The 13128-nt window shown below is 40.2% G+C and overlaps 1 protein-coding gene across 1 annotated transcript in view; it reads right to left on the bottom strand.

The window, feature by feature from the left end:
* Positions 1-171: 171 nt before the first annotated feature.
* Positions 172-13128, bottom strand: part of LOC139450806 (uncharacterized) — a 30257-nt gene continuing 17300 nt past the window's right edge. The window contains exons 5-14 of the mRNA XM_071232644.1: positions 12542-12694; positions 11343-11495; positions 10069-10221; positions 8869-9021; positions 7594-7746; positions 6318-6470; positions 5120-5272; positions 3845-3997; positions 3119-3295; positions 172-365 (exon numbers count right to left, since the gene is read on the bottom strand). Of these exons, the coding sequence (XP_071088745.1) occupies positions 172-365; positions 3119-3295; positions 3845-3997; positions 5120-5272; positions 6318-6470; positions 7594-7746; positions 8869-9021; positions 10069-10221; positions 11343-11495; positions 12542-12694 (1595 nt within the window). The remainder of the gene's footprint in view (positions 366-3118; positions 3296-3844; positions 3998-5119; positions 5273-6317; positions 6471-7593; positions 7747-8868; positions 9022-10068; positions 10222-11342; positions 11496-12541; positions 12695-13128) is intronic.

Genomic DNA, 13128 nt, shown 5'->3' with positions numbered 1-13128 from the left:
TCACCATGGATAGATATATGAGAAACCTTATTTTTCCAAACGCTGTAAATATACTTTGAGACATACTAAAAAGTTGAAACTTGGCAAAACTGATCATCAATGTTGAAATTAGAGTCCAAATGTTCTTAAAGTAAAACACGACGCTAGTCTCTGAAAAAATGGCATCACAAGTCAGTATCTCGTGTGTCCGCCATGTGCATTGATGACTGCCGTGTAACGTCGATACATGGAACGGATGAAGCGGTCGATGAAGGTCATATGCACTTGAGCCCACACTCTGAGGAACGCCTGATGCAGTTCAGCTGCAGTTGTCGGCCTTGGTCGGACGTTATTCAGCCGTCTTTGAATCTCGTCCAACAGGTGCTCTATGGGATTTAAATCGGGACTGAGGGCAGGCCACTACGTGGTTCTGATGCCATTCTGCTGGAGGAAGTCTCCTGTTGCTCTTGCAGTGTGGGCACGGACGTTATCATGCTGAAACTCGTAATTGCGGCGCCGTGCCAAATTATATGAGGTATGGCGTGTGGTCTCAAGACTTGATCAATGTACCGAGCTGCTGTGACACCATTGCCTCTCCCTGGACCGATGTTCTGGAAGACCAATGGGCTGACCCTCTGTGCAAGACCAATTCCACCCCACACCATGATGCTCGGACCACCCCACGAGTCTTTTTCAACAACACAAGCATCCGAATAACGTTTCCCCCGGCGTCGCCAGACTCTCTCTCTCTCTATGCCATCTGCTGTTAAGATACAGTAACGGCTATCGTCTGAGAAGAGGACTCTTCTCCATTGCTGGTGGCGCCAATGCTGGTACTGTGTTGCCCACTGAAGACGGTCCCGGCGATGACGTGGTGTCAGAATGGGTCCTCGGTGTGGCCTGTGACAGTGGAGGTGTCTGCTCGTCAATCGTCGACGGACGGTGTCCGCTCTTATGTGTCGCTGTTGTGTCCCCATGGTCTGTCGAGCAGTTTCCGCACAAGTAACAAAGCGATCTTGAAGATGCTGTCCATCTTTTGGACCTTTAAACCAGATATTAAATATTTGTATAGCATTAGTTGCAGTCAGGATAATATGACCTAATGCATTATAACAGTAAATACAGTGGAACCCTTAACAACTGTACATGTACATTGAAGAGCGCAGAATATGAATTATAACCTTATGTAATCATTATGTAACAATTACCATTATGTAATAAAAGCACAATTATTTTCATTGGTAAGATACATATTATTTGACATATGACATATAAAGTATTATATTTTACATGTTATGTCTACAGAAAATGAATATTACAAAATATGCTCAGATAAAACGCATACTTTTTGAAACTATGTAAATATGTATGAACCTGTGGCGTCTTAGTTCAGTCAATACATTATTATTATAGTACACCAACTCCCTTCTTTTTCTGAGAAAACGTTCATGGGTTACGCATCTAACATAAGGCTTCAGTACCTGAGGACAAAGTTCATGCAGTTGTACACATACATCTACGCTATACTAGGACGACGATCAGCCTAGAGTGAGTGAGGGACGTATAAAGAATACTAGTGGACGTCACATCTAAAGTGAAACCCAATTATTCAGGACGGTCAGCAGTAAAGTCGTCCAGATTAATGAATGGTCCTTAAATCGTTTAGAGAAGTTATACAGTTATCGTTAGGTTTACGAACTAACAGTGTCCAGACTATAGGGATTTCACTGCATATCAACACGCAGATACCAATATACCATTTTACAGACACTACTCCACTGTGATGGATATCTTTTCATCTTTCAATGATACACAAAATGGATTCTCATAAAATGTGAAGTGTTTTTACTGAATGACATGTCTGATTATCCCTTTCAAAGTTGAGTAGTATATAACAACCTCCTAGATATGACTATCGGGGGATTTCTTTTGAAATTGACAAACTCTGAGAAGCCCGTATCCCTGTCTTAACCGGCATTATTTCCGTTTTTGCTTGATGCCAGATCAGACAAGGGCCATGTATACTGATTACGGACACGTATACATAAATGTACACACCTGGTTACTGCGTTTTGGTTTATCATACCTACCATTCCACTTACCGCCCATGGCTGTCAGCGAGGGAAGCTTCAGACGGGATACTGAAACACTCACCTTTAACTGGATGGAGCATGACATTGTCAGGATAGACTTGTTAACATGCCCGGACACCGGTCGTATCATCACTGGCACGTAATGCATACTTCAATCATGCCCAACATACCACACATATCCAAACATAACAGATATACAGCATTGCATTCATACAAATAGATACAACCATTCTAGGGGTCAACACACGTGGTTAAAAATCTTTAATTGACATTTAGAACAAGCGACAACAACAATTCAACAGTAACACGAAGGCAGAAAACGTTTTAAGGATAACAACTTCTTGTTTGTAACGTCATTTCAAGGTTACTTCTTGGCCCTTTATCAGACGAATAGCGTTGTTGAAGCCGGTCATGAAGGGAAAAGAAGCATCCCTGAAACGTCGTTACAGACAATAAAGACTCTCAGGTCTTTGAAAGGCATTTAGAAGTCATACACATAAGGAAGATTATTTATGGATGTCAACTTCGTTTTATGAGGTTGGCTTCCAATGTCTGTTTCTAATCACCTATCAGCGCCAATCATATGTTGGCTTCCCTTGTAAGTGCCTATCCTTTGTTATTTTTCACCTTTTCTTATCTTATTAATTTTGATGTCCTTACATGTACATATTTATGGTCTCTGCCTCATGGCATTCATCAACCTATTGAAGGAGTAAGCATATACTCCGAAACGTTGTGTTCCTCATAATACAGAAGTTGACATCCATAAATTCTTATGATTCTAAATTATTATTATTATTATTATTATTATTATTATTATTATTATTACTTTATCAATGTACCAGTGGAACTGAAAGCTATAAGACACATATTACATATGAACATAATAAGAATGTTAAATGAGAGTTAGCAAACTGATACATTTATCACATGATATATAATATATATGATATATATTTATGTACAGTCGATATAATATTTCAGTGAAGTAACGTAACATGTATACATGCTTACCTGAGAGTGTGTATGTACTTTGATTAACATACCTGCTGTGACGCTTGCTGGTGATGATGACATTGTATATACATCTGTTGTAGGGGACGCGGTCGTTGTATGCGATGTTGATGTCTCAGACGTAGGTGTACCTGATGTATGCACCTCTGTTTTAGAGGAAGTTGTCAGCGAAGTCGATCTAGTTGTCCAGGGGTATGATGTAGAATATCCTGTATTCGATATGGCTTGTGTATCAGTTACAATCTACTCCCGTTTATCAGTAGGTATCTACTCCCGTTTATCAGTAGGTATCTACTCCCGTTTATCAGTTGGTATCTACTCCCGTTTATCAGTTGGTATCTACTCTCGTTTATCAGTAGGTATCTACTCCCTTGTATCAGTTGGTATCTACTCCCGTTTATCAGTTAGTATCTACTCCCGTTTATCAGTTAGTATCTACTCCTGTTTATCAGTAAGTATCTACACCGGTGTGTCAGGAGGTATCTTCTCTATCAATATCCTTCAATATTTTATTAGGTACTTCTTCTGTGGACAAATACATGGTCTTCCCATTGACATGATCTTGGTCGGCGTGTTTAGTTATATATCAGAAATCATGTTTTCTCCCGCTCCGATCTCAAGGGGATTTGTTCTGAAGGACGTTTGACACATCAGATGCTAAAATGTATTAATAATCAGTTGTGTGGATCTGAAGTAGGTTATGGTTATTAGCGAATCTGCGATGTGCGTGTAATGTTATCTATGAAGCACCGTCCTACCTGTCTGCCGTGTTGATTCGAGTGTAGTAGTTGAGAATGCCTCTGTAGATGTTGTAGGTGTGGCTGAAGTGGCTTCATCTTTTGTAGATGGTTCTGTTGAAATAGTACTGGTTGACACGCTTGTTTTAGCTCTCGCATAGGTTGAGGTCGGCGCTGGTATGAACAGGACAGTCAAACGATGTTAAACGAAAGCATGCAACCTCAATGTACGTAATTGATTGCAGCGTTATAAGGACAACTGGGAAGAGACCAGATGACACTGTGTTGACGCTCATGTCGGATGTTTTACGTAAGATACAAAATCTGAACTGATTCGAGAAGGTAGTTTTTACTACGTATGAAGCATTATAATAAAACATGTATTTAGATTTTAAAATATCCTTCAGAATACAAGCACAAGCACGTCCTCACTGCACGTTAAGTTATCAGCCGGCCTTCATAGCAGGAGTCCTATATATAAGCAAGGTCACATGGAACAAATGAACATGAACAGTAATACTATGCAATCATAACTGATTGTGGCCAAGAATGAAACAGACGTGAATTCGTTATTCGATTGTGATGTCTTTGACACGGCTATCATAGTTGTGTTTTGGACGTTAAGTATCTACTCTTTTTTATCAGTAGGTATCTACTCCCGTGTATCACTAAGTATCTTCTCTTTGTATATCAGTAGGTATCTACTCTCGTGTATCGGTAGGCACGTACTCACCTGTATCAGTAAGTATCTACTCCCTTGTATCAGAAGATATCTACTCCCGCCTATCAGCAGCTATCTACCCCAGTGAAGAAGTAAGTATCTACCCCCTTGTATCAGTAGGTGTCTACTCCCTTGTATCAGTATAGTAGGTATCTACTCCCGTGTATCAGTATGTATCTACTCCCTTGTATCAGTAGGTATCTACACCCTTGCATCAGTAGATATCTGCTCCCTTGCATCAGTATAGTAGGTATCTACTCCCGTGTATCAGTAAGTATCTGCTCTCGTGTATCAGTAGGTATCTACTCTATCAATATCCTTCAATATTTTATCAGGAACTCCTTCTGTGGACAAATACATGGTCTTCCCATTGACATGATCTTGGTCGGCGTGTTTAGCTATATATCAGAACTCATGTTTTCTCCCGCTCCGATCTCAAGGGGATTTGTTCTGAAGAACGTTTGAACATCAGATGCTAAAATGTATTAATAATCAGTTGTGTGGATCTGAAGTAGGTTATGGTTAATACGAATCTGCGATGTGCGTGTAATGTTATCTACGAAGCACCGTCCTACCTGTCTGCCGTGTTGATTCGCGTGTAGTAGTTGAGAATGCCTCTGTAGATGTTGTAGGTGTGGCTGAAGTGGCTTCATCTTTTGTAGATGGTTCTGTTGAAATAGTACTGGTTGACACGCTTGTTTTAGCTCTCGCATAGGTTGAGGTCGGCGCTGGTATGAACAGGACAGTCAAACGATGTTAAACGAAAGCATGCAACCTCAATGTACGTAATTGATTGCAGCGTTATAAGGACAACTGGGAAGAGACCAGATGACACTGTGTTGACGCTCATGTCGGATGTTTTACGTAAGATACAAAATCTGAACTGATTCGAGAAGGTAGTTTTTACTACGTATGAAGCATTATAATAAAACATGTATTTAGATTTTAAAATATCCTTCAGAATACAAGCACAAGCACGTCCTCACTGCACGTTAAGTTATCAGCCGGCCTTCATAGCAGGAGTCTTATGTATAAGCAAGGTCACATGGAACAAATGAACATGAACAGTAATACTATGCAATCATAACTGATTGTGGCCAAGAATGAAACAGACATGAATTCGTTATTCGATTGTGATGTCTTTGACACGGCTATCATAGTTGTGTTTTGGACGTTAAGTATCTACTCTTTTTTATCAGTAGGTATCTACTCCTGTGTATCACTAAGTATCTACTCTTTTTATATCAGTAGGTATCTACTCTCGTGTATCGGTAGGTACGTACTCACCTGTATCAGTAAGTATCTACTCCCTTGTATCAGTTGATATCTACTCCCGCTTATCAGCAGCTATCTACCCCCGTGAATCTGTAAGTATCTAACCCTTTGTATCAGTAGGTATCTACTCCCTTGCATCAGTAGATATCTACCCCCTTGCATCAGTATAGTAGGTATCTACTTCCGTGTATCAGTAAATATCTGCTCTCGTGTATCAGTAGGTATCTACTCTATCAATATCCTTCAATATTTTATCAGGAACTCCTTCTGTGGACAAATACATGGTCTTCCCATTGACATGATCTTGGTCGGCGTGTTTAGCTATATATCAGAACTCATGTTTTCTCCCGCTCCGATCTCAAGGGGATTTGTTCTGAAGAACGTTTGAACATCAGATGCTAAAATGTATTAATAATCAGTTGTGTGGATCTGAAGTAGGTTATGGTTAATACGAATCTGCGATGTGCGTGTAATGTTATCTATGAAGCACCGTCCTACCTGTCTGCCGTGTTGATTCGAGTGTAGTAGTTGAGAATGCCTCTGTAGATGTTGTAGGTGTGGTTGAAGTGGCTTCATCTTTTGTAGATGGTTCTGTTGAAATAGTACTGGTTGACACGCTTGTTTTAGATCTCGCATAGGTTGAGGTCGGCGCTGGTATGAACAGGACAGTCAAACGATGTTAAACGAAAGCATGCAACCTCAATGTACGTAATTGATTGCAGCGTTATAAGGACAACTGGGAAGAGACCAGATGACACTGTGTTGACGCTCATGTCGGATGTTTTACGTAAGATACAAAATCTGAACTGATTCGAGAAGGTAGTTTTTACTACGTATGAAGCATTATAATAAAACATGTATTTAGATTTTAAAATATCCTTCAGAATACAAGCACAAGCACGTCCTCACTGCACGTTAAGTTATCAGCCGGCCTTCATAGCAGGAGTCCTATATATAAGCAAGGTCACATGGAACAAATGAACATGAACAGTAATACTATGCAATCATAACTGATTGTGGCCAAGAATGAAACAGACGTGAATTCGTTATTCGATTGTGATGTCTTTGACACGGCTATCATAGTTGTGTTTTGGACGTTAAGTATCTACTCTTTTTTATCAGTAGGTATCTACTCCCGTGTATCACTAAGTATCTACTCTTTTTATATCAGTAGGTATCTACTCTCGTGTATCGGTAGGCACGTACTCACCTGTATCAGTAAGTATCTACTCCCTTGTATCAGTTGATATCTACTCCCGCCTATCAGCAGCTATCTACCCCTGTGAAGAAGTAAGTATCTACCCCCTTGTATCAGTAGGTGTCTACTCCCTTGTATCAGTATAGTAGGTATCTACTCCCGTGTATCAGTATGTATCTACTCCCTTGTATCAGTAGGTATCTACACCCTTGCATCAGTAGATATCTGCTCCCTTGCATCAGTATAGTAGGTATCTACTCCCGTGTATCAGTAAGTATCTGCTCTCGTGTATCAGTAGGTATCTACTCTATCAATATCCTTCAATATTTTATCAGGAACTCCTTCTGTGGACAAATACATGGTCTTCCCATTGACATGATCTTGGTCGGCGTGTTTAGCTATATATCAGAACTCATGTTTTCTCCCGCTCCGATCTCAAGGGGATTTGTTCTGAAGAACGTTTGAACATCAGATGCTAAAATGTATTAATAATCAGTTGTGTGGATCTGAAGTAGGTTATGGTTATTAGCGAATCTGCGATGTGCGTGTAATGTTATCTATGAAGCACCGTCCTACCTGTCTGCCGTGTTGATTCGCGTGTAGTAGTTGAGAATGCCTCTGTAGATGTTGTAGGTGTGGCTGAAGTGGCTTCATCTTTTGTAGATGGTTCTGTTGAAATAGTACTGGTTGACACGCTTGTTTTAGCTCTCGCTGAGGGTGTGGTCGGCGCTGGTATGAACAGGACAGTCAAACGATGTTAAACGAAAGCATGCAACCTCAATGTATGTAATTGATTGCAGCGTTATAAGGACAACTGGGAAGAGACCAGATGACACTGTGTTGACGCTCATGTCGGATGTTTTACGTAAGATACAAAATCTGAACTGATTCGAGAAGGTAGTTTTTACTACGTATGAAGCATTATAATAAAACATGTATTTAGATTTTAAAATATCCTTCAGAATACAAGCACAAGCACGTCCTCACTGCACGTTAAGTTATCAGCCGGCCTTCATAGCAGGAGTCCTATATATAAGCAAGGTCACATGGAACAAATGAACATGAACAGTAATACTATGCAATCATAACTGATTGTGGCCAAGAATGAAACAGACATGAATTCGTTATTCGATTGTGATGTCTTTGACACGGCTATCATAGTTGTGTTTTGGACGTTAAGTATCTACTCTTTTTTATCAGTAGGTATCTACTCCCGTGTATCACTAAGTATCTTCTCTTTGTATATCAGTAGGTATCTACTCTCGTGTATCGGTAGGCACGTACTCACCTGTATCAGTAAGTATCTACTCCCTTGTATCAGGAGATATCTACTCCCGCCTATCAGCAGCTATCTACCCCTGTGAAGAAGTAAGTATCTACCCCCTTGTATCAGTAGGTGTCTACTCCCTTGTATCAGTATAGTAGGTATCTACTCCCGTGTATCAGTATGTATCTACTCCCTTGTATCAGTAGGTATCTACAACCTTGCATCAGTAGATATCTGCTCCCTTGCATCAGTATAGTAGGTATCTACTTCCGTGTATCAGTAAGTATCTGCTCTCGTGTATCAGTAGGTATCTTCTCTATCAATATCCTTCAATATTTTATCAGGAACTCCTTCTGTGGACAAATACATGGTCTTCCCATTGACATGATCTTGGTCGGCGTGTTTAGCTATATATCAGAACTCATGTTTTCTCCCGCTCCGATCTCAAGGGGATTTGTTCTGAAGAACGTTTGAACATCAGATGCTAAAATGTATTAATAATCAGTTGTGTGGATCTGAAGTAGGTTATGGTTATTACGAATCTGCGATGTGCGTGTAATGTTATCTATGAAGCACCGTCCTACCTGTCTGCCGTGTTGATTCGCGTGTAGTAGTTGAGAATGCCTCTGTAGATGTTGTAGGTGTGGCTGAAGTGGCTTCAACTTTTGTAGATGGTTCTGTTGAAATAGTACTGGTTGACACGCTTGTTTTAGCTCTCGCATAGGTTGAGGTCGGCGCTGGTATGAACAGGACAGTCAAACGATGTTAAACGAAAGCATGCAACCTCAATGTACGTAATTGATTGCAGCGTTATAAGGACAACTGGGAAGAGACCAGATGACACTGTGTTGACGCTCATGTCGGATGTTTTACGTAAGATACAAAATCTGAACTGATTCGAGAAGGTAGTTTTTACTACGTATGAAGCATTATAATAAAACATGTATTTAGATTTTAAAATATCCTTCAGAATACAAGCACAAGCACGTCCTCACTGCACGTTAAGTTATCAGCCGGCCTTCATAGCAGGAGTCCTATATATAAGCAAGGTCACATGGAACAAATGAACATGAACAGTAATACTATGCAATCATAACTGATTGTGGCCAAGAATGAAACAGACATGAATTCGTTATTCGATTGTGATGTCTTTGACACGGCTATCATAGTTGTGTTTTGGACGTTAAGTATCTACTCTTTTTTATCAGTAGGTATCTACTCCCGTGTATCACTAAGTATCTACTTTTTTTATATCAGTAGGTATCTACTCTCGTGTATCGGTAGGTACGTACTCACCTGTATCAGTAAGTATCTACTCCCTTGTATCAGTTGATATCTACTCCCGCCTATCAGCAGCTATCTACCCTCGTGAATCAGTAAGTATCTACCCCTTTGTATCAGTAGGTATCTACTCCCTTGCATCAGTAGATATCTACCCCCTTGCATCAGTATAGTAGGTATCTACTTCCGTGTATCAGTAAATATCTGCGCTCGTGTATCAGTAGGTATCTACTCTATCAATATCCTTCAATATTGTATCAGGAACTCCTTCTGTGGACAAATACATGGTCTTCCCATTGACATGATCTTGATCGGCGTTTTTAGTTATATATCAGAACTCATGTTTTCTCCCGCTCCGATATCAAGTGGATTTGTTCTGAAAGACGTTTGACACATGAGATGCTAAAATGTATTAATAATCAGTTGTGTGGATCTGAAGTAGGTTATGGTTATTAGCGAATCTGCGATGTGCGTGTAATGTTATCTATGAAGCACCGTCCTACCTGTCTGCCGTGTTGATTCGCGTGTAGTAGTTGAGAATGCCTCTGTAGATGTTGTAGGTGTGGCTGAAGTGGCTTCATCTTTTGTAGATGGTTCTGTTGAAATAGTACTGGTTGACACGCTTGTTTTAGCTCTCGCATAGGGTGAGGTCGGCGCTGGTATGAACAGGACAGTCAAACGATGTTAAACGAAAGCATGCAACCTCAATGTATGTAATTGATTGCAGCGTTATAAGGACAACTGGGAAGAGACCAGATGACAGTGTGTTGACGCTCATGTCGGATGTTTTACGTAAGATACAAAATCTGAACTGATTCGAGAAGGTAGTTTTTATTACGTATGAAGCATTATAATAAAACATGTATTTAGATTTTAAAATATCCTTCAGAATACAAGCACAAGCACGTCCTCACTGCACGTTAAGTTATCAGCCGGCCTTCATAGCAGGAGTCCTATGTATAAGCAAGGTCACATGGAACAAATGAACATGAACAGTAATACTATGCAATCATAACTGATTGTGGCCAAGAATGAAACAGACATGAATTCGTTATTCGATTGTGATGTCTTTGACACGGCTATCATAGTTGTGTTTGGACGTTAAGTATCTACTCTTTTTTATCGGTAGGTATCTACTCCCGTGTATCACTAAGTATCTACTCTTTTTATATCAGAAGGTATCTACTCTCGTGTATCGGTAGGCACGTACTCACCTGTATCAGTAAGTATCTACTCCCTTGTATCAGGAGATATCTACTCCCGCCTATCAGCAGCTATCTACCCCTGTGAAGAAGTAAGTATCTACCCCCTTGTATCAGTAGGTATCTACTCCCTTGTATCAGTATAGTAGGTATCTACTCCCGTGTATCAGTATGTATCTACTCCCTTGTATCAGTAGGTATCTACAACCTTGCATCAGTAGATATCTGCTCCCTTGCATCAGTATAGTAGGTATCTACTCCCGTGTATCAGTAAGTATCTGCTCTCGTGTATCAGTAGGTATCTACTCTATCAATATCCTTCAATATTTTATCAGGAACTCCTTCTGTGGACAAATACATGGTCTTCCCATTGACATGATCTTGGTCGGCGTGTTTAGCTATATATCAGAACTCATGTTTTCTCCCGCTCCTATCTCAAGGGGATTTGTTCTGAAGAACGTTTGAACATCAGATGCTAAAATGTATTAATAATCAGTTGTGTGGATCTGAAGTAGGTTATGGTTATTACGAATCTGCGATGTGCGTGTAATGTTATCTATGAAGCACCGTCCTACCTGTCTGCCGTGTTGATTCGCGTGTAGTAGTTGAGAATGCCTCTGTAGATGTTGTAGGTGTGGCTGAAGTGGCTTCATCTTTTGTAGATGGTTCTGTTGAAATAGTACTGGTTGACACGCTTGTTTTAGCTCTCGCATAGGGTGAGGTCGGCGCTGGTATGAACAGGACAGTCAAACGATGTTAAACGAAAGCATGCAACCTCAATGTATGTAATTGATTGCAGCGTTATAAGGACAACTGGGAAGAGACCAGATGACAGTGTGTTGACGCTCATGTCGGATGTTTTACGTAAGATACAAAATCTGAACTGATTCGAGAAGGTAGTTTTTACTACGTATGAAGCATTATAATAAAACATGTATTTAGATTTTAAAATATCCTTCAGAATACAAGCACAAGCACGTCCTCACTGCACGTTAAGTTATCAGCCGGCCTTCATAGCAGGAGTCCTATGTATAAGCAAGGTCACATGGAACAAATGAACATGAACAGTAATACTATGCAATCATAACTGATTGTGGCCAAGAATGAAACAGACATGAATTCGTTATTCGATTGTGATGTCTTTGACACGGCTATCATAGTTGTGTTTGGACGTTAAGTATCTACTCTTTTTTATCAGTAGGTATCTACTCCCGTGTATCACTAAGTATCTACTTTTTTTATATCAGTAGGTATCTACTCTCGTGTATCGGTAGGTACGTACTCACCTGTATCAGTAAGTATCTACTCCCTTGTATCAGTTGATATCTACTCCCGCCTATCAGCAGCTATCTACCCTCGTGAATCAGTAAGTATCTACCCCTTTGTATCAGTAGGTATCTACTCCCTTGCATCAGTAGATATCTACCCCCTTGCATCAGTATAGTAGGTATCTACTTCCGTGTATCAGTAAATATCTGCGCTCGTGTATCAGTAGGTATCTACTCTATCAATATCCTTCAATATTGTATCAGGAACTCCTTCTGTGGACAAATACATGGTCTTCCCATTGACATGATCTTGATCGGCGTTTTTAGTTATATATCAGAACTCATGTTTTCTCCCGCTCCGATATCAAGTGGATTTGTTCTGAAAGACGTTTGACACATGAGATGCTAAAATGTATTAATAATCAGTTGTGTGGATCTGAAGTAGGTTATGGTTATTAGCGAATCTGCGATGTGCGTGTAATGTTATCTATGAAGCACCGTCCTACCTGTCTGCCGTGTTGATTCGCGTGTAGTAGTTGAGAATGCCTCTGTAGATGTTGTAGGTGTGGCTGAAGTGGCTTCATCTTTTGTAGATGGTTCTGTTGAAATAGTACTGGTTGACACGCTTGTTTTAGCTCTCGCATAGGGTGAGGTCGGCGCTGGTATGAACAGGACAGTCAAACGATGTTAAACGAAAGCATGCAACCTCAATGTATGTAATTGATTGCAGCGTTATAAGGACAACTGGGAAGAGACCAGATGACAGTGTGTTGACGCTCATGTCGGATGTTTTACGTAAGATACAAAATCTGAACTGATTCGAGAAGGTAGTTTTTATTACGTATGAAGCATTATAATAAAACATGTATTTAGATTTTAAAATATCCTTCAGAATACAAGCACAAGCACGTCCTCACTGCACGTTAAGTTATCAGCCGGCCTTCATAGCAGGAGTCCTATGTATAAGCAAGGTCACATGGAACAAATGAACATGAACAGTAATACTATGCAATCATAACTGATTGTGGCCAAGAATGAAACAGACATGAATTCGTTATTCGATTGTGATGTCTTTGACACGGCTATCATAGTT

Source organism: Haliotis cracherodii, unplaced genomic scaffold (genome assembly GCF_022045235.1).
Source record: "Haliotis cracherodii isolate W230 unplaced genomic scaffold, xgHalCrac1.p SCAF_8, whole genome shotgun sequence".
Lineage (NCBI taxonomy): Eukaryota > Metazoa > Mollusca > Gastropoda > Lepetellida > Haliotidae > Haliotis > Haliotis cracherodii.
Note: the sequence above shows the minus strand (reverse complement) of the source record. Positions and strands in the feature narration are given on the sequence as shown.